General features: G+C 43.6%; 1 protein-coding gene across 1 annotated transcript; it reads left to right on the plus strand.

Annotated features, from left to right (window-relative positions):
• The first annotated feature begins 1388 nt into the window (after window positions 1-1388).
• On the plus strand, window positions 1389-21365 carry slc27a4 (solute carrier family 27 member 4). Its single transcript, XM_017488832.3, has 13 exons — window positions 1389-1780; window positions 6078-6239; window positions 10996-11390; window positions 12830-12988; window positions 13080-13149; window positions 13714-13805; window positions 15032-15141; window positions 15934-16143; window positions 16636-16762; window positions 17028-17165; window positions 18982-19146; window positions 19381-19527; window positions 20061-21365. Exons 2-13 carry the CDS (start codon window positions 6079-6081, stop codon window positions 20216-20218), a joined length of 1932 nt encoding a protein of 643 aa, XP_017344321.1. The 5' UTR covers window positions 1389-1780; window position 6078; the 3' UTR covers window positions 20219-21365.
• Window positions 21366-21615: the final 250 nt, after the last annotated feature.

Raw genomic sequence — 21615 nt, forward strand, 5'->3', positions numbered from 1 at the left:
CATCATGTCTGATTTTCAAACCACACAAAAGACCAAGCCGAATGAAATAACATACTCATATTTCTTAAACAAAAGCAAGAATCTTTGTGTGTGTGTGTGTGTGTGGTGGATTGAATACATGAATGAACTGACCACAAATTCTGAAAAGTATATTTAACAATAAAAAACGCCACAGCAAAATCAAGCATTTTTGGCTGCAACAATCACAAAAAAACCCCTCTGTGAAATCCTGTCCTGTCTGACATACAGTACGCTTACACCTAGGGGCAATGTAGCCTAGTCAATCCAACTACAAGCACATTTTTGGACACAGAAGAAACCAGAGAAGATGAAACGACTCAGGAGCTCGGGTTCGAGCCAGGAACCCTGGAGCTGTGAGGTGGTGTCGGGATAAAACGTTATTTCAGAATTAAATCGCTGACGTGTTTGTTAGTCCGCATAACCAAGTCAGCTGTTAGAGGAAATACAGTATAATGTCAAAATTGCTTTTGTCACTGAAGTGGATCAGGTTCAGTATGGATTTAGTGTTAATCAGTTAATTGACTTTAATAGTAATAGTAATAATCATTCAGGATTCCCGAGTTTATTGCCGTATGCACAGTAAGACAGGCAGTTACACCGAACAATGAAGTTCTTACTCTGAATTCCTTCTGATAAACCATTAATATCGTGTTACAAAATGGTTGGAAGTCAAAGTTCCGGTTCATCGCAAAGCTTTTCAGTGGGGTTGAGGTCAGGACTCTGTGCAGGACACTCCAGTTCTTCCACCTTCTTCCAACCTTCACCTTCCATCATGTCTTCATGGAGCTCGCTTTGTGCACAGGGGCATTGTCATGCTGGAACAGTGTTTGGGCTTCTTAGTTCCAGTGAAAGGGGAAATTGTAAAGCTACAGGGTAATACAGAGATATTCTGTACAACTGCGCTTCCAACTTTTTCCGACGCACCACACATACGGGTGTGATGGTCAGGTGTCTACTACACGGCTGTGTAGTACGGCAGCTTATTATGCGCAATTGCGCAGCTTCTTGCGCAGACTTGACGCTCACGAACATGCGCTCGCGTGCTGGGGTGGTACGACAATGCGCAGCTTCTCCACCCTGCTGCTTCTGACACTTTACACACCTCACAGCACTGCAGCGAAATCCTGGATCAGTCCCAACAAGCACTGTATAGGGTATAGGGTGCAGTAGACAAGCTTTTACTTCAATCATGTTTTTAATAGTGCATCTATATAGATATAAAGTTAACGACTCTAAAATAAGTATACTCTTATATTGCACTGAGTAGTATTGCAAAATAGTACGCAACACTAGGTGGATTATTTAACCACATGATTTTATTACGGTTTGGGACGGAGCCAGGAAGCACGTTTTTGTTTGACTATCTGAAGCCGAAGCACCACCCCGAATCCGCGTGACGTCACGGCCGAGCTCCAACGCGATTGGTTAGCAAGCCCGTCACTCAGCGCTTAGTGCCTGCGAACAGGGAAGAGCGGGTTTAGCTAAGAAAATTATAAGGTCATTTTGAATTACCGGGAGCTACAGCCAATCTGCCTTTTACAAATAAATATATATATTTAACAAATGATAATAACAGACTAGGTGAAATGGCGACGGATATCAGCAGGCGGAAGATTCACCGGCACTGATATTTAAAAAAAGAAAGCGGGGGGAAAAAAAACCCACTGTAGAGGTTTGGTTTTAATCTGATCAAGGTGGGAATTGAACGGAAAGGTGGTGCTTACACATCGCGCCGGATTGCGGATAGACACAAAGCGAGGTAACGTGTTTAATTCAAATGAATAATTATTTTGAAAAATCATCCTCATTTCTAGCCACACGCAAAAAAAAAAAAATCCATTTCCGGCATTTTCATGATGTATTATTCATTGATGGTGCTCGTGCGTGAACGCTGTGGCTCCCTCCACTGTCCTCTTGACAACCTTGTCACTGGGATGCTCATTTCTCTCATTAACGCTCACCTCAGTCTCTCATACGATCGATTACATCTTATCCATGTCTTGTAAATAAATATAAATAAACTACTGAGTCGAGATGTATTGAAATTATTAACGCTAGTCGTTGCTAACAACGCGTCTATTAAGCTGGTTAGCTCTTCCGCATTGAGCAGGTTGCTTAGGAAACACAATCTTACCGTAAAGTGAGACGGTGGTCGTAAATAGTCATATTGATTATTATTATTATCTTACTGAATGATGGGGAGAGATATTTTCACTCAGTGATTGTTGCTCGGTTTAGTTGAAGTCTTGAACGTCCTTTTTGGATAAATAGAGCATCCATCCGTCCATCCATCCTTCCTTCTGTCAATCACACCGTCTCTATTTATTTTATTATATTGCTATTTTAAGTTATAAGGAAACCTTGAAATTGGAATTAGAAATTTGTACCCGGACACTGTTTAATATCTGGAGCATATGCGTTGTTTTTTCTCTCTCTCTTGTCTTTAATAGCAGTAATTGTAAAAGCAGTTGTACGTTCGAAATTTCCCCCCTAAAACAAAAAAAAAAAATCCACCATGTGGTCATGAACATGGCTTGCATGCTTGGCGAGTTCATCCAGACTGAAACCAAAACTTGCTCAGTCATTTAGGACACATCCCAATCTGTCACAGCGATCACTATGGAGGGATCGTTCTACTGGGTCTCATGCTGCCTTCAAATCCGATCAGAAATACCCTGATGACGAGATGAACGCCATCACAATGTCGTAACTCAGGAACCCCCCCCCCCCCCCCCCCCCCCAACAAAAATCCAACATGAATACGACCTCGACAACCGACAACCATTCAGTTCTTGTCGTTGATTAATAAATAAAAACAAAAAGAGTCTCAACACGTCGTAAAAACGCAACCTCCGAACTTGTACCGTGAGCCTCTGAGGAGGACTTAAAGGCGGTATCAATTATCGATCGTTTAGTAAAATCTTTCTGTGGCCAATGAGAGCGCCCCCAGTAGCTTCCTGTTCACTATATACGCTCACTACATGGGATATAAAATGCTGTACACCCTACCCAGTGCACTACATCCAGCACTACGTCAGATTTTCTTCATTATCGCGTGTGTATGGTGATAAATGCTGAGTGTGCTCATGTTCACGCTGGTTTACATTTAGCCACGCCCACATAAACTCATAAACGCTACCCACAGCTTTGTAGGTCAGAAGGTACAGACTAAAGGTACAAAAGTAAGGTAAGGGTGCCAAGAGTTTAGAGCCCTTTTTTCCTGGGTGTGTAAATGCGCACACACTGTTAGAAATAAAGGTTTAACATTAAAAGGTTTTTGGTTCGCGTCTGTGTGGAACCCTTAAAGGTTCTGTGTGGAACCCTACACCATTGGGTTTTTATATATATATATATATATATATATATATATATATATATATATATATATATATATATATATATATATATATATATATATATAGAGAGAGAGAGAGAGAGAGAGAATATATTATTGATTTTAGGGTTGATTTTCACATTTGTTGGCTGTTCTAGTTCTCTGGTTTTATTCCATAGTGACATCATCTGTCAGTCAGTCTGCCCCTGTTTGGGTGGGGTTGGGTGGGCGGGGTCAGGGGTTATAACAGTACTGGAGTTTGGGGTAGAACTCTCTTTGGTGTCAAATGGCAGTGAAGAACGCGACGTTTTTTCGTGCCTGTTTTTTGATCAGACAGATTTTAGTCGGATCAGGTGGCACTTCCAACAACCGGGAATTCAAGCTAATGTTCCGAGTGGCCCGAGTGTCCGCTCCGGGGCGGGCGTGTCCACGTTTATGTTTACTCGAGTGCAGGATGTTCACGCTGATGGTTTCCTGCAAGCGTGCAGACATGTATCACCTCGTCCCGGTTATGTAGCTCGAGTTTACTTTTCGTAATCCTCCATCTTTACAGGATCTGAATCTGGAATCTTCCGGTTCACCGTATACGCTCGCTACACGGGGCATAACGCCGCTGTACACCGCACCTAGCACTGCTACGTCCAAAACAGCGCGCGGTATGAGATTTAGTGAGATAAAAAGAACAAGACTCTGTGTATACTGTATGTGTTGTATTTTAGCATTGTCTGACAAGGTTAAAGTATTGGCACCCTGTCATTGAAACACATTTGTTTATATAAATCAGCGTGTGTATATATTATTGAATGTTTACGGCTCTAAAGGAGAAGCGGTGAGGTGATTTTGATGATGGTGTGATATGATTTAAACGCAGCAGGACGTCTCACTGGGGGGAAAAACAGAGTGGGCAAAAATACGATGATACTTTCCAGAGAATATTGCGTCATTTCTACAACAGGAACAAATTTTTTTAAAACAATAGCTCCTGTTATTTTACATGTAGCTGCTTAATGTAACTTCTATACAAAATAAATGATTAATTTCAGTCTAATCTCTGCAAAGCATGATCTCGTACCTCGACATCGGAGAAAGCACATCAGACATTACATCCTGTACCAAATGGCAAAGATTGGAATTGGATTTGAAAAAGAAATGTAGAGACTATTTTTTTTATTACGTTAGGGTTGATTTGATTATATTTACACTTTATTATTTATAAGTGATTTTTATGTGAAAGCCTTTAACCATCATGCGCTTCGGTTTTATTTACAATTTTAAATCAAAATGGAGCTTCTGTGGCTTTTAGTATGAACATGTTTTATGATTTTAGTATGAACAGAATGACATCATTCAGCGTCTCATCAGATTTTCTGTCCAATCAAACGCTGTCTAGAACCTGAAGTGCCCCGCCCCCAACGTTATAAAAATCCGTGGTACTCACCGTTGAGTACGGCTTATCCCGGGCTGTGAGCTAAGTTAAACGCTCTTGGCTGTTTAAAAAGGGGGCGGAGCCATTCAATATATCCCGCCCTGACTTCCTGTTTCAGTGGAGATTATGTCAACACGTCGAATAACGCTGCGCGTTTCAAGGCGCTTCACGGGGACTTTAAAGAAAAGGATATCGGACGGGTATCGGTATCGGGTGACACTCGAGGTTTCGGTATCGTATCGGGAGAAGAACACGTGGTATCGTGGCGTCTCGGACGCCGATACGATATCGTTAAATACGCTTCAATCAGACTTTCCCGTTCTTAACGTTATTAAACCGCGCAGTATTGTCTCTTCAGAAAATACATATCCTTATAAATTTTAGATTTTTAGAATTTTAGATCTTATAAATAGTTTTTGTCGTTGAAACGTTTAAGATTTTAATCGAACGTCCCGTTTTACTTCCCTTGATCTTGCCATGAAAATATCCATTTCCATAAATAAATTATAGCGTTGATCTTCTCACAACTCCGCCGATACGCTGAGATACCTACGTTGTTATTATTATTATTATTATTATTATTATTATTATTATTATTATTATTATTTAAATGTCTATACGTTCTGTAGCTAGCTTGTGTGTATGGCGTCGCAGTGAAACCATGGCAACCTGAAAGCAAACAAGTAAAGATAGAAATGTGGTGAAAGCGTGACGAAATCTCGCTCACTCCAGTGTGTGTGTGTGTGAGTGTGTGAGAAACAGTAATAAAATCCCATGTGATGTTTCATTGATGAGCGTGAGGAGGAGAGGACTCTTGCCCTGCGGAGTTTATACCGCGGTGTAAAGATGGCGGATCATGTTCCTCTCACGTCAGAGCTCTACTGTACATCCTGCCTTATCTCTTTTTTCCCTGCTGATTATTGCGCATGTTATCAGTGAGCGCGCTGCGTTTCTGTTCGAGTTGAACTCCTATCGTTTATTTTATGAAGGGGATGATAACAGTTGATGAACTTTATGAGTTTACGAACCCTGATTAGAAGCAGCTCATTTAACGGGAACATTTTCCACTGGACTTTTAGAAATTGTAAATCTATTTGTTAGTATTTATTAAAATGATTATTTATTTATTTATTTTTAAACCCTTTTCCGTTTAAAGTAACTAAACGGATACACGTCCCATATCGTCTTTCGGTATCGTGATGTGATATCTCGGTCATATCGCCCAGCCTTAGCTGTAACACATTTCATATGATATTTTATAAAGTTGATTAACTTTGTGTGTGTGTGTGTGTGTAGGATGTTACGGCTGGCGTGTACCACCGTCCTGCTCTTCGTGCTCAGGCTGGTCCTGGCTCTGCCCTGGTTTCAGGTTCTTCCTGCTGTCGTCATCTTCTTCCTGGGAACCGGAGGATGGGACTCGCTGCGTGTGTTTATGAAGACCATCGGCCGAGACCTGCAGTAAGCACGACGGAGTGATCACATGCTCGGGACAAGGGGAAAATCAATCAATTGTGCATTTCTGCCATATTACACATGCTGATATCTAGCTTCACTAAGAAACTTCCAGCAAAACTATTGTGTTGCTTTAAAAAAAAATTATTTTTTTTAAAAACCTGTGAGTTTACTTTTATTTTATATTTATAACAAAAATGATTCATCATCGAGAAAGAGGAAACCTCTTTAAAATACAATCAAATGATTCGGTGCAAAATTTAAAGCCCAAGTCGCTCTTTCTGTACCTCAAGCAGAACCTTTAGGAAGCATGTTTCAGTAGATTTAAATATTCACACATGCATATCATTCGCATTTGAATATGCAAATATTACACATCAACGTTCAAACAGTCGAAACGGTCCGGAAGCCTCTCTGTAAATACAAACAAATAACTTCTTACTGGATTGAAAATTCAGTCATGTTTTAAAAAGCAGAAAGATGCCTCACTGGTATTAAACAAAGGGGATATTATCGTGATAAACTTTTAGCATTTTGCGTGATAATGTGATAAACTGATACAATAGAAAAACAAATATGTATTTTTAAAATTTAATAGTAACAGTAATAAATATGTATGTTTAAATAAATATTTTATATAGCTTCTATTTTAACATGTAGTTGTGTTATATAATGTGTGTGTTACTTTATATACAGTGTTGGTATATATACAAACTAATTGTTAACACACACACACGCATAATGGACCGTTTTGTAGTTGTGACTTAAAAAACAGTTTACTCTTTAGAGTGAGAGGGAGTTTTGGAGTTATTCAGCTTTACACTGTCTTAGTTTTTCAAGTCCTAGCTTTACACTGTCCTAGCTTTACACTGTCCTAGCTTTACACCATGTTAGCTTTACACTGTCCTAGCTTTACAATGTCCTAGCTCTACACTATCCTAGCTTTATATTATGTTAGCTTTACACTGTCCTAGCTTTACACTATCCTAGCTTTACACTATGTTAGCTTTACACTGTCCTAGCTTTACACTGTCCTAGCTTTACACTGTCCTAGCTTTACACTATGTTAGCTTTACACTGTCCTAGCTTTACACTGTCCTAGCTTTACAATCTGTTAGCTTTACACTGTCCTAGCTTTACAATGTCCTAGCTCTACACTATCCTAGCTTTATATTATGTTAGCTTTACACTGTCCTAGCTTTACACTATCCTAGCTTTACACTATGTTAGCTTTACACTGTCCTAGCTTTACACTGTCCTAGCTTTACACTGTCCTAGCTTTACACTATGTTAGCTTTACACTGTCCTAGCTTTACACTGTCCTAGCTTTACAATCTGTTAGCTTTACACTGTCCTAGCTTTACACTGTCCTAGCTTTACACTATCCTAGCTTTACACTGTTAGCTTTACACTGTCCTAGCTTTACACTATGTTAGCTTTACACTGTCCTAGCTTTACACTGTCCTAGCTTTACACTATGTTAGCTTTACACTGTCCTAGCTTTACACTGTCCTAGCTTTACACTATGTTAGCTTTACACTGTCCTAGCTTTACACTGTCCTAGCTTTACACTGTCCTAGCTTTACACTATGTTAGCTTTACACTGTCCTAGCTTTACACTGTCCTAGCTTTACACTGTCCTAGCTTTACACTATGTTAGCTTTACACTGTCCTAGCTTTACACTGTCCTAGCTTTACACCATGTTAGCTTTACACTGTCCTAGCTTTACACTGTCCTAGCTTTACACTGTCCTAGCTTTACACTGTCCTAGCTTTACACTATGTTAGCTTTACACTGTCCTAGCTTTACACTGTCCTAGCTTTACACTATGTTAGCTTTACACTGTCCTAGCTTTACACTGTCCTAGCTTTACACCATGTTAGCTTTACACTGTCCTAGCTTTACAATCTGTTAGCTTTACACTGTCCTAGCTTTACAATGTCCTAGCTCTACACTATCCTAGCTTTATATTATGTTAGCTTTACACTGTCCTAACTTTACACTATCCTAGCTTTACACTGTCCTAGCTTTACACTATGTTAGCTTTACACTGTCCTAGCTTTACACTGTCCTAGCTTTACACTATGTTAGCTTTACACTATGTTAGCTTTACACTGTCCTAGCTTTACACTGTCCTAGCTTTACACTATGTTAGCTTTACACTGTCCTAGCTTTACACTGTCCTAGCTTTACACTATGTTAGCTCTACACTGTCCTAGCTTTACACTGTCCTAGCTTTACACTATGTTAGCTTTACACTGTCCTAGCTTTACACTGTCCTAGCTTTACACTATGTTAGCTTTACACTGTCCTAGCTTTACACTGTCCTAGCTTTACACTATGTTAGCTTTACACTGTCCTAGCTTTACACTATGTTAGCTTTACACTGTCCTAGCTTTACACTATGTTAGCTTTACACTGTCCTAGCTTTACACTATGTTAGCTTTACACTGTCCTAGCTTTACAATATGTTAGCTTTACACTGTCCTAGCTTTATATTATGTTAGCTTTACACTGTCCTAGCTTTACACTGTCTTAGCTTTACACTATCCTAGCTTTACACTATGTTAGCTTTACACTGTCCTAGCTTTACACTGTCCTAGCTTTACACTGTCCTAGCTTTACACTGTCCTAGCTTTACACTGTCCTAGCTTTACACTGTCCTAGCTTTACACTATGTTAGCTTTACACTGTCCTAGCTTTACACTGTCCTAGCTTTACACTATGTTAGCTTTACACTATGTTAGCTTTACACTGTCCTAGCTTTACACTGTCCTAGCTTTACACTGTTAGCTTTACACTGTCCTAGCTTTACACTATGTTAGCTTTACACTGTCCTAGCTTTACACTGTTAGCTTTACACTGTCCTAGCTTTACACTGTCCTAGCTTTACACTATGTTAGCTTTACACTATGTTAGCTTTACACTGTCCTAGCTTTACACTATGTTAGCTTTACACTGTCCTAGCTTTACACTATGTTAGCTTTACACTGTCCTAGCTTTACACTGTCCTAGCTTTACACTGTCCTAGCTTTACACTGTCCTAGCTTTACACTATGTTAGCTTTACACTGTCCTAGCTTTACACTGTCCTAGCTTTACACTGTCCTAGCTTTACACTATGTTAGCTTTACACTGTCCTAGCTTTACACTGTCCTAGCTTTACACTATGTTAGCTTTACACTATGTTAGCTTTACACTGTCCTAGCTTTACACTGTCCTAGCTTTACACTGTTAGCTTTACACTGTCCTAGCTTTACACTATGTTAGCTTTACACTGTCCTAGCTTTACACTGTTAGCTTTACACTGTCCTAGCTTTACACTGTCCTAGCTTTACACTATGTTAGCTTTACACTATGTTAGCTTTACACTGTCCTAGCTTTACACTATGTTAGCTTTACACTGTCCTAGCTTTACACTATGTTAGCTTTACACTGTCCTAGCTTTACAATGTCCTAGCTCTACACTATCCTAGCTTTATATTATGTTAGCTTTACACTGTCCTAGCTTTACACTGTCTTAGCTTTACACTATCCTAGCTTTACACTATGTTAGCTTTACACTGTCCTAGCTTTACACTGTCCTAGCTTTACACTATGTTAGCTTTACACTGTCCTAGCTTTACACTGTCATAGTTTTTCAAGTCCTAGCTTTACACTGTCCTAGCTTTACACTGTCCTAGCTTTACAATATGTTAGCTTTACACTATCCTAGCTTTACAATATGTTAGCTTTACACTGTCCTAGCTTGTAAATCTAGCCTGTAAATCAGCTCTGTCCTGTTCTACAGGATCTGAAGAAGCTGAACACAGCTGGGTTTGTTCAGAAAACCCAGACGGGTTCGACTCGTTCCACCGTAACAGTAACCGTGCGTCGTAATGATCACGACCCGGAGATGACACTCGGCTACAGGAGTGTGTGTACACACAACGGACTGTGTGGTTTTATACAAAAATAACTCGCACAGTGTGATACGACCCGAAGTGCGTCATTTTCACACACCACCGTGGACTGATGTTTATTACACCACATTTATTAATCGACACTTCATGCTTTGTAACGGTTTATAGTCAGGGAACATTTTTGAAATACGCTACTTCCTGTTCTCACTTCCGTTATAGCAGCTATAAACACCAACACACTGCCGGCAGAACAGGAAGCAGTGCTGCCTTACAAAATAAAAGTTTGATACTTTATTTAATGCCTACAAAAAAAATAAAAAATTTAATCTGTAAATATTCATATTTTACACTTTGAATTTTTTAGCATAATATTATTTAAACATAAAACCAGCTGACCTTTTTATTATTAAAAAAAATACAAATATAATCATTAAAAAACCCACTACATCAACATGATCTAAACATTATATCAAGCCCAGAATCCTAATATTTTATATTTATTTAACTTATTTATTTTTTAAAAAACATTTTATTTGGTTGTGTAGTTTTTATTTTATTTTATATTTATTTAGCTTTTATTTTAAACTTGTATAACTTGTATGCCGTGTGTAGGTAAAGTTTTTCAGTGCTATTATGATTTTAAATTTAAAAATAAGCTTTCAAAAGGTTTTCGTGCTTCCAGAGTCACATTTTGCTCGAGGATTTTATGTTGATGTAGAAATGCGATGTTTTGGCAGTTTGCGTAGTGTTATATTTGTGTTATTTTTTACAGATCAGAAGTTACTTACTGCAGCTTTAATTTGGTTAACAGACACTGTTGTATGTTGAGGTGAAATCTGATCCGTTTTTTTTTCCCACAGTGCCGCCGTAGTGCTGCTGAAAGTGAAGCTGAACGTGAAGCGACACCTGCATGAGCGTAACACCATCCCCAAGATCTTCGCCGAGTCGGTACAGAAGTACGGCGACAAGACGGCGCTGATCTTCGAGGGCACGGGCGAGCGGTGGAGCTTCAGGCAGCTGGACGAGTACTCGAACCGTGTGGCCAACCTGCTGCACGAGCGCGGCTTCAGGGAGGGCGACGTGGTTGCTCTGTTCATGGAGAACCGCTCGCAGTACGTCGGTCTGTGGCTGGGCATGGCCAAGATGGGCATCGAGGCGGCGCTCATCAACTTCAACCTGCGTCTGGAGGCCCTGGTGCACTGCGTCAACATCTCCAACGCCAAAGCCGTGGTGTTTGGCAGCGAGCTGACTGACGGTGAGGGACAGAATCCACTCCGAGCAGTTCGACTCATCGTCATGGAGATGATTTCCGTCGAGTAGTAATTAATTATGTATTAATGAATGTATTAGTTTGAGCTCTTCTCAGTAAAAAAATATTATTTATATTATTCTGATATTTTAATAATGAATAAATAATATTGCAATTTGATAAATAAATACAGAATCTAAAATAAATATTTGAAACCGTAGAATGTTAGTGTGTAACGGAGGAAAAAAACAAAGACAGCGCAACATCACTCGGGTTCCGACTCGGCACACGGACGTGAAACGGACGTGAAACGGATGTGAGTGTACTAATGGGTTCACTTACTGAAATAGTGTTGCTAACCTGAATAATTACTCACTTGCATGAGTGAGTCTACATTCTGTTTGTTTTTAGTGAACGAGTGTCTAACAAATAGAATTTTACAAGTTTTTGTTGTGATTATTTATTTTGTTTCTTTTAAATCATGTAATCGCACGCCTAATTTGGCTCGTTAACGGTTTGCTAATTAGCCGAGTAGGTCTGGTGTATTCATCATTTAACCCATTAACACGTCCGTTTCACTTGTGGATCTGTACAGTCGCACCACGTCTCCAGCTTCGTGAGTAAACCGTCACGGTTACAGAGTAAATGTAGTAAGAGAGAGCGTGTTATGAAATGAATCATACTAGAGAACAGGAGGGAAGTGAAACTCGCGCCACTTCTTAACCCAGATTAGTCACTGGAGTGCGCTCTGGATTTAAAATATGGTTGTGAAATAGCGTTTCATGCCATAATCTGATGGTCATCTGAACCCTCGGGGTGAGAGGTGGCGGGGTGAAGGGGGGTGAGAGGTGTTCAGGCCATAAAAGTCGAGCAAAGTAGAAGAGACGCGAGTAAACACAAAACCTGCCGAACTCCACCTGGATTCAGCCGACTCGGCATTTTATTGTTTTCCCTGTCCGTCTTACGGTTTCTATAGTAACGGCTCGTTCACAGGGACAGCACATGCTCCACATAAAATTTTTTCAAAATCGTTGCCATGGTGAAGTTTTCTGTAGCGAGAATTAATAAATATTTATTTACTTTAATATATGGAAGGAGTCTCCAGTGTCAGTGCATTATACCCAAGTTTTCTTCAGGAAAGTGGAAGAGTTTACACTTTGAGTATTAATTTTTTTTTTGTCTTATTAACTTGAAGAGACGGAGAATAATGAGAGACGGGGAATAGAGAGAGAGAGAGAGAGAGAGGGGGAATGAACCCCTAAAATAACGCTCTAGATACACATCTTCAACTTCAACCTCATTAAAAATGCTAGAAATCGATGCATATGCATGAATATGCAAATAGGACACATACCACGCCCACCAGAATCTGCATCTCAGAGCTGTTCATGTGAAGTTTAAACATGAATATGTATTTAAAGTATTTCTGTCTGTCTGTCTGTCAGCGATGTGTGAGGTGCACAGCTCCATGGGGAAATCCGTAAAGCTCTTCTGTTCTGGTGATTGGGATCCCAAGCGAGTACCTGAGGGAACCGAGTGTTTAGAGCCACTCCTCCAGGCCGCACCCACACACAAGCCCAGCCAACCACAGCGCGGCTTCACCGGTACGTCAGCCAATCACATGTAGAGAGATTATCTGGGTGTTAAAGGTCCACATGGCTCTGAATTCTGATCTGATGTGATTCTCCCCGTTAGATCGTCTCTTCTACATTTACACATCTGGAACTACTGGAATGCCGAAAGCTGCGATCGTCGTCCACAGCAGGTACAAAATATTTTCTCTCCTCCCTTCTCTCTTCTCTTTTTTCCTCTTCTCTCTTCCTTCTCCTCTCTTCTGTTCTTTCCTACGCTCTTCTATCCTCTCCTCTATCCAGAGGACTATTCTCCTCTCCTCCTTTCCTCTTCTCTCCTCTTCTTTTCTCCTCTCAGCTCCTCTGCTCTCCTCTTCTTCTCTCACCTTCTCTTCTTTCCTCTTCTCTCCTCTTCTTCTCTCACCTTCTCTTCTTTCCTCTTCTCTCCTCTTCTTTTCTCCTCTCAACTCCTCTTCTCTCCTCTATTCTCCTCCTCTTCTCTTCTCATTGCCTCTCTTCTTTTCTTCTCTTTGCTTATCTTCTCTCATCTCATCTCATCTTTTCTCGTTGCTTCTTCTCCTTTCTGTTCCGTTCTCTTTTCTTCATCTAACATTTAACTTTCTTCTCTTTCTTCTCTTCTGTCTTTTCTCTTCATCTGTCTTTCTCCTGATATCACTCACTCTGTGTGTGTGCATGTGTGTGTGTGTGTGTGTGTGTGTGTGTGTGTGTGTGTGTGTGTGTGTGTGCGCGTGTTGTAGGTATTACCGTATGGCTGCTCTGGTGTATTACGGTTTCAGGATGCGGTCGGAGGACGTGCTGTACGACTGTCTCCCGCTTTACCACTCGGCAGGTGAGACAACGCTCGCTGAACACTTCCTGTCGGATAAACTGTACAGGAAGTGTGTAAACAAGGTCACTTCCTCCTTTTTACACTTTAAATAAACAATTTAAGAATTTCATTGCAACTACTCAAAACACTCGACTGGGCGTCCCTTCTATAGCTGTCAGTCTTAGCTGAAATGGGTGTGGCCTCTGTATCTATAAATCTGAGTAGAAGAGGCGTGACTTCTGTATCTGTCAGTCTTAACTGAGGAGGTGTGGCCTCTGCATCTGTGACTATAATAGGAGGAGGAGTGGCCTATGTGTCTGTCGGCCTTAGTTGAAGGGAGCGTGGCCTCTGCATCTATCGGTCGTAGTGGAGGAGGCGTGGCTTCTGTATAATCAATGTGCGTGGAGGAGGCGTGGCTTCTGTATAGTTAATCTGAGTTGAGGAGGCATGGCTTCTGTATCTATCCAGCTGAGTGGAGGAGGTGTGGCCACTGTATCTATCTTTACTGAGGAGGTGTGGCCTCTGTAATCTGTTTTTACTGAGGAGGTGTGGCCTCTGTATCTGTCTTTACTGAGGAGGTGTGGCCACTGTATCTATCTTTACTGCGGAGGTGTGGCCACTGTATCTGTTTTTACTGAGGAGGTGTGGCCTCTGTTTCTGTCTTTACTGAGGAGGTGTGGCCTTTGTCGGTCTTTACTGAAGAGGTGTGGCCTCTGTATCTGTCTTTACTGAGGAGGTGTGGCCTCTGTAATCTGTTTTTACTGAGGAGGTGTGGCCTCTGTATCTGTCTTTACTGAGGAGGTGTGGCCACTGTATCTGTCTTTACTGAGGAGGTGTGGCCTCTGTTTCTGTCTTTACTGAGGAGGTGTGGCCTTTGTCGGTCTTTACTGAAGAGGTGTGGCCTCTGTATCTGTCTTTACTGAGGAGGTGTGGCCTCTGTATCTGTCTTTACTGAGGAGGTGTGGCCATTGTATGTGTCTTTACTGAGGAGGTGTGGTGTCTGTATCTGTCACTGTAAGTGGAGGAGGTGTGGCCTTTGTATCTGTCGCTGTAAGTAGGGGAGGTGTGGCCTTTGTAACTGTCAATCTGAGTAAAGGAGGCGTGGCCTCTCACTTTTCAAAGCGTACACTATTTTTTTTTTATTTCAGTTGGAATGCCGTGTATCCTGTAGCTCAGGGAACATAACCTTATTTCATTAGCACAGTTTTTTCCTGATGATTCCAAACTTACATCTTCTTGTGTGCCAGGGAACATTGTGGGCGTCGGCCAGTGTCTGATCCACGGCATGACCGTCGTCATCAAGAAGAAGTTCTCAGCATCCAAATTCTGGGAGGACTGCATCAAATATAACTGCACGGTGAGAGTCAGACACGGAGAAACACGTGAGATCTTCATATCACACTGATTACGTTATGGCTCGTGTCCATAGCTACAGAGTTGACTCCGCCCCGTTCCTTTCAATTCCTCTCAGCCTCTTTTATGGAGAAACTCAGATTTAAAATGTTCTGTCCTGATCTGAACAAAAGAAAAAACAATCTTCCTGCCTGAAATAGTGTCCTACTTCCTGTTCGCTGCACATTACAGTGCATTCTGGGTATTCGCTCTCATCTAATGAAATTTTGGATGGAAGTAGAAAATAGCAGAACTCCCAAAATAGTGCACCATGTAGTGAATAGGGTGCGACCTTTACTCCCTACACAACCCATGTCAGGAGAAAATGTCCTCGTCCCAAAATAAACAACGCCAACTACTACAGCTTCCTGTCTGTAAAGACTACACAATACAAACACACGCAAACCACGCCCATGCCAAATCACTGTCTCTCTCTCCATCTGTCTCTCTCCCGCTCTCTCTCACGGTGTCTTTCTCCCTCTGTCTCTCTCCCTCGCTCTCTGTCTCTCTCTCACTGTCTCTCTTGCCCTCTGTCTCTCTTCCTCTTTCTCACTGTGTCTCTCATTGTCTCTCTCTTTCTCAATGTGTATCTCTCTCTCTCCCTCTTTCTCACTGTGTCTCTCACTGTCTCTCTTTCTTAATGTGTATCTCTCTCATACACAATCTCTCTCTTTCTCACTGTCTGTCTCTCTCTTTCTTTTTCTCAATGTGTACCGCTCTCCCTCACACACAATCTCTGTCTCTCTCTCCCACACAGATCGTGCAGTATATCGGTGAGATCTGTCGTTATTTGCTGAATCAGCCGGTGCGGGATGTGGAGCAGCGTCACCGTGTGCGCATGGCGCTGGGTAACGGTCTGCGTCAGTCCATCTGGGAGGAGTTCATGCAGCGCTTTAACGTACCGCAGATCGCAGAGTTCTACGGCGCCACTGAGTGTAACTGCAGCCTCGGCAACTTCGATAACAAGGTGAGACGAAGAGAAAGAAAAATGAGAGAGCGCGTGTACACACACACACACACACACACACACGCACAGCTTCTCCTGAAATCCACTTCCTAGCTAATGCATTTTGAAGTGAATGTGTAGGGGTGTGTATTGGACACGTTTCAGATGATGGATATCCGGAATATTCTAAAAGCTCTACGCTGCACGTAACTCGATTCTGTTTAACACTCACACTGCTGCTGAGTTCTGGACTGTGATTGGGTCAGAAGGTGGTGATTAGTTCTTTATAACAGCAGGTCTGACAGTAGCCCAGGTTTATATTAATGCTCTCGCTCTGATTCGTTATGGTTTCTATAGTAACGGCTCGTTCACAGGGACGTGTACAGCGCACGCTCCACTGATAACAAACAGATTAAAAAACGTGTAATCATTGATATGGTGAGATTTTCTGTAAGAAGACGTTTATTTAACATTAACATTTGTGTGTGTGCGCGCGTGTGTATGTGTGTGTAGACCGGTGCGTGTGGCTTTAACAGCCGTATCCTGCCCTTCGTCTACCCCATCCGTCTGGTCAGAGTGAACGAGGAGACCATGGAGCTCATCAGAGGACCTGATGGAGTGTGTATACCATGTGGTCCAGGTTAGTGTACACACACACACACACACACACACACACACACACACACACACACACACAATCTTACACTTTTGTAGTTTTTTAACCTTTCCACTACACAGTGTCATCAAAATGTGTTTCCACCAAGAATAAACTATTGGCACCCTTTGGCTTTATTAGTGACTGTTTCTCTCTTTTCTCTGTCACTAGAGAAGCCCCCCCCCCCCCTTTCACAGGTAGTGTTATGTGATCTGAAATCCTCAGCTGGTGTTGTCTCTGTGTTCTCCAGGTGAACCGGGTCAGCTGGTGGGCAGAATCATCCAGAATGACCCCCTGAGACGCTTTGACGGCTACGTTAACCAGTCCGCCACCAGTAAAAAGATCGCACAGAGTGTCTTTAAGAAAGGGGACAGCGCTTACCTGTCAGGTGTGTGTGTGTGTGTGTGTGTGTGTGTGTGTGTGTGTGTTCGTGTTCGTGTTCGTGTTCGTGATGATAATCTTCAGACAGAGCCTGAAGCGATGCTGAACTACCCCGAGGTGTAAATAGTTCCTGGTCTAAAGAGTTCTTCGAGGACATAAAAGGGGAATTTTAATGCCCCAAGGACATACTCTTGGAGCATTAAAAGTTCCTCAAGGGGCATAGAGAGAACCTTTTGGGGTGTAAAGTGTTCCCTTTGAGCATAAAGAGTTTCTGATGCATGAAAAGTAAAATGTTGAAGGCTGTAGGGTTCCAGAAGAGGTATAGAGTTCCTGTTGCATAAAGAGTTCCGTGAGGGGGTAAAGTGTTCCCAGAGAGTGTGTAAAGGGCCACCGGGGCATAAACATGCATAAAGAATGATGCATTAAGAGTAAAATGTTAAAGGGTGTAAGGAGTTCCCTACGCATGAAGGTTTCCCCATGCGTACAGGGGAACCTCTGGCATAAAGAGTTCACCAAGGTTGTAAAGAATTACAAAAAAATACAAGAGAAAAATAAAACCTTAAGGAGAGAAAAAACAGAAAATTTATAACAATGAGACTGTTTTATAAGTTCGTGTTTATTATCGTCAGAAAATGCAATGATTTTGTTAATTTTTTGAAAGATAAAGACTAAAGAATGGTTAAATGTATTTACACTGTGTTTGTGATCATTGCCCAATTAAGCAGGATGTGTGATCTACATGTGTGACAACTACAGTCGGGAAGAAATATTTTAAATTGGCTGAATGTAACTGGAGAACCCAAAAAACATTTCTAGTGGAGCAGGGGGGAGCAGGGTGGAGCAGTGGGGGGCAGGGTGGAGCAGTGGGGAGCAGGGTGGAGCAGTGGGGAGCAGGGTAGAGCAGGGTGGGGCAGTGGGGAGCAGGGTGGGGCAGGGTGGGGCAGTGGGGAGCAGGGTGGGGCAGTGGGGAGCAGGGTAGAGCAGGGTGGAGCAGGGTGGGGCAGGGTGGGGCAGTGGGGAGCAGGGTGGGGCAGGGTGGGGCAGGGTGGGGCAGTGGGGAGCAGGGTGGAGCAGGGTGGGGCAGTGGGGAGCAGGGTGGGGAAGTGTGGAGAAGTGGGGAGCAGGGTGGAGCAGGGTGGGGCAGGATGGGGAGCAGGGTGGGGCAGTGGGGAGCAGTGGGGAGCAGGGTGGAGCAGGGTGGAGCAGGGTGGGGCAGTGGGGAGCAGGGTGGGGAAGTGTGGAGCAGGGTGGGGCAGGGTGGGGCAGTGGGGAGCAGGGTGGGGCAGGATGGGGAGCAGGGTGGAGCAGGGTGGGGCAGTGGGGAGCAGGGTGGGGAAGTGTGGAGAAGTGGGGAGCAGGGTGGGGCAGGATGGGGAGCAGGGTGGGGCAGTGGGGAGCAGTGGGGAGCAGGGTGGAGCAGGGTGGGGCAGTGGGGAGCAGGGTGGGGAAGTGTGGAGCAGGGTGGGGCAGTGGGGAGCAGGGTGGGGCAGGGTGGGGCAGTGGGGAGCAGGGTGGGGCAGGATGGGGAGCAGGGTGGAGCAGGGTGGGGCAGGATGGGGAGCAGGGTGGGGCAGTGGGGAGCAGTGGGGAGCAGGGTGGAGCAGGGTGGGGCAGTGGGGAGCAGGGTGGGGAAGTGTGGAGCAGGGTGGGGCAGTGGGGAGCAGGGTGGGGCAGTGGGGAGCAGTGGGGAGCAGGGTGGGGCAGTGGGGAGCAGGGTGGAGCAGGGTGGAGCAGGGTGGGGCAGTGGGGATGTATTTAGACTGTTTATGATGAACGAGTGTATAGCAGCCTGTCAGTGACGCGGTTCTCCTGTCCTTCTGCAGGAGACGTGCTGGTGATGGACGAGTTCGGCTACATGTACTTTAGAGACCGTACGGGAGACACGTTCCGCTGGAAGGGTGAGAACGTCTCCACTACTGAGGTGGAGGGAACGCTGAGCCGCCTGCTGGACATGAAGGACGTGGTGGTGTACGGTGTCGAGGTCCCAGGTACCGAGAGTCCACCGCTTCCTGCCGCCTTTATTTACTTCATCATTAGTTTCTTCTGTTCTTCCCCTGTTCTGTTTTATTCCTTTCTGTCGTCCCATCCTGTTCTTTTTGTTTTGTTTTGTTTTCCAGTGAATAAATGATCACTCTGTTCTCTGCTTTCTCAAAGTCTTTCTGGATCTGTTTGTTTTTCCTCTTTCTCGACTCGGACTCTAACTTCTTGTCGTTCCTCACCAGGTGCAGAGGGTAAAGCCGGCATGGCGGCCATCGCAGACCCGGACCACACCACAGACCTGGGGAGGTTCAGCAGGGAGCTGGAGAAGGCGTTGCCCCCCTACGCCCGCCCGGTGTTCCTGCGCTTCCTGCCTGAGGTCAACAAGACCGGTGAGTCTTCTACATCACTGTGACCCGGTTCTGATTCCATTACCAAAGCACCGACACTGGAGACTCCTTCCATAAACGTATAATAAACGTCTCCTTACACAAAACGTCACCATATTAACGACCGCACACGTTCTTAAATCCCCAGTTTATCATCAGCGGATCGTCCGCCCCGTACACGTCCCCGTGAACGAGCCGTTACCATAGAAACAATAACGTATAAGAACACTCATTAACATAAACCTGCACTACGATCAGAGCTGCTGTTCTAGAAAACTAATCCGCACCTTCTGACCAATCAGAACTGAACAAATATAACATTTGCTTCCTTCAGTGAGACGACGTGTATCTTAGTATTGCGGATATAACGAACGCAGGACGGAGCACGGCGGCCATCTTGAACGCAGGAACCGTCCTCCATCGTTACTTATTTTATTACTTCTATTATTAGGAAGAACTTTTCTGCACATACATGTATCCGTATTTTCAATGATCCAAGTAGTACATCTCTCCTCTTATGGTTCTCCTTCGCGCAGGAACCTACAAGTTCCAGAAGACGGAGCTACGCCGCGACGGTTTCGACCCGACCGTGGTGTCTGATAAGCTCTACTTCCTGGACTGCACTAAAGGATGCTACGTCGAGCTGGATGCCAAACTGCACCATAGCATCGCCTCGGGGAAACAAAAAGTTTAAAGAAACCACTGCCGACTCCGCCCACTTCCTCAAACTTCCCTCATCAGACCCCTCCTCCCTAGGAACCTTTCCACGCCTCGTCCCTCGTTACCTCAGCAACCGCAGCGAGGGGTAGCAGGAGCACTCCACCTCCCAGTTCACCCGTCCGTTCAGACACCCGAAGTGCCCCACCCTCGACCTACCGTGGGCAGGATGACACACAGACGTCGATACAAACACTTTGATATGCGCTATAGCGGTTTCTGGCACAAGGAGAGAGAGCGAGAGAGAACACGCCTCCTCGGTTCGTTCTGCACAGCGGCGGCGGCTTGTTTGTAACATTGATCTTGAACGCACTCCAAGAAAAGAAAAGAAAAAAATCCCTCTCTGCTCAGCGAAGGGACCAAATCGACACGCATCACGTGTCCGTCCACGTGCAGCAGAGCGAACAGACAGCCATAAAAGTGACTCGGTGTTCAAATGCTATTTATTTCAAACTTTACCTGCACCAAAAAATATTTAAGTTGTAGAATAGCGTTTATTTATAAAAACGTATCGTAAACATCGAATGCATCATCTGTGTACAGCTTTGGTGCGAGCGGTTACTGCGCCTGGCTACCGATATTCATTCTTCCATACCTGTAGGGGGCGGTGTGTGAAAGCGTGTGTGTGTGTGTGTGTGTGTGTGTGTGTGTGTGAGAACTGAATGTGTCCACGTACGTGGCATTGTGCGGACCGCACTGTCAGGTCGTACGTCCGAGAATTCTACACGGCTTCGCGTGGAGGATCTGGCGCTCGTAGCCACGCCCCCTCGTGCGAGAAATGAAAACGATGAAAGGGAACTCGTTTTAATACACCGTTATCTGTTTGTTTGTTAGTTTGTTTTAAAGTGGCAGAAGCATGGCTGCTGAACAGACGGAGCAGTGTGCCTTAACATGAGCTCAGGCCCTGTCCTAATCCACCTCACCGTATCTGGCTCCCTTCCTAGGCTCCCTCCTCCGAATCTTCCTGTCCGTTTCCTGTAGGTTTTCTCCTGACGAGATAAACACTCCTGTACTTATTGGCTCACGTTAGCAAAATATATTAATAAAAATCCTCCTATATGTGTATCGATAATCAGGTGCATAAGAATACATTGCGATATTTACTAGGGATGCATCCATACCATTACCCCCCCCCCCCCCCCCCCCCCGTCGTCCTGGAATTACAGTGCTGGGAATTCCGGAGTTTTTGATTAGGGAATTATGAGCTGCAGTTCACTTCCAAATGGATGCAGCATAACCCTGCTTTCACACTAGCCATCAACGAGTCATGGCATATGTGGGTGTGGCCTGTCCAGCGTATTATTTAAAAACTAGTATATATATATATATATATATATATATATATATATATATATATATATATATATATATATA

The sequence above is a fragment of the Ictalurus punctatus genome, chromosome 16 (assembly GCF_001660625.3).
Source record: "Ictalurus punctatus breed USDA103 chromosome 16, Coco_2.0, whole genome shotgun sequence".
NCBI classification, from domain to species: domain Eukaryota; kingdom Metazoa; phylum Chordata; class Actinopteri; order Siluriformes; family Ictaluridae; genus Ictalurus; species Ictalurus punctatus.

Excerpts from the sequence above, each read along its gene's own strand:
- slc27a4 (XM_017488832.3), top strand. The coding sequence starts at position 6,079 with ATGTTACGGCTGGCGTGTACCACCGTCCTGCTCTTCGTGCTCAGGCTG. Across the intron at positions 16,144-16,635 it reads TCGGCAACTTCGATAACAAG|ACCGGTGCGTGTGGCTTTAA; the intron begins GTGAGACGAAGA and ends ATGTGTGTGTAG. Across the intron at positions 16,763-17,027 it reads GTGTATACCATGTGGTCCAG|GTGAACCGGGTCAGCTGGTG; the intron begins GTTAGTGTACAC and ends TGTGTTCTCCAG.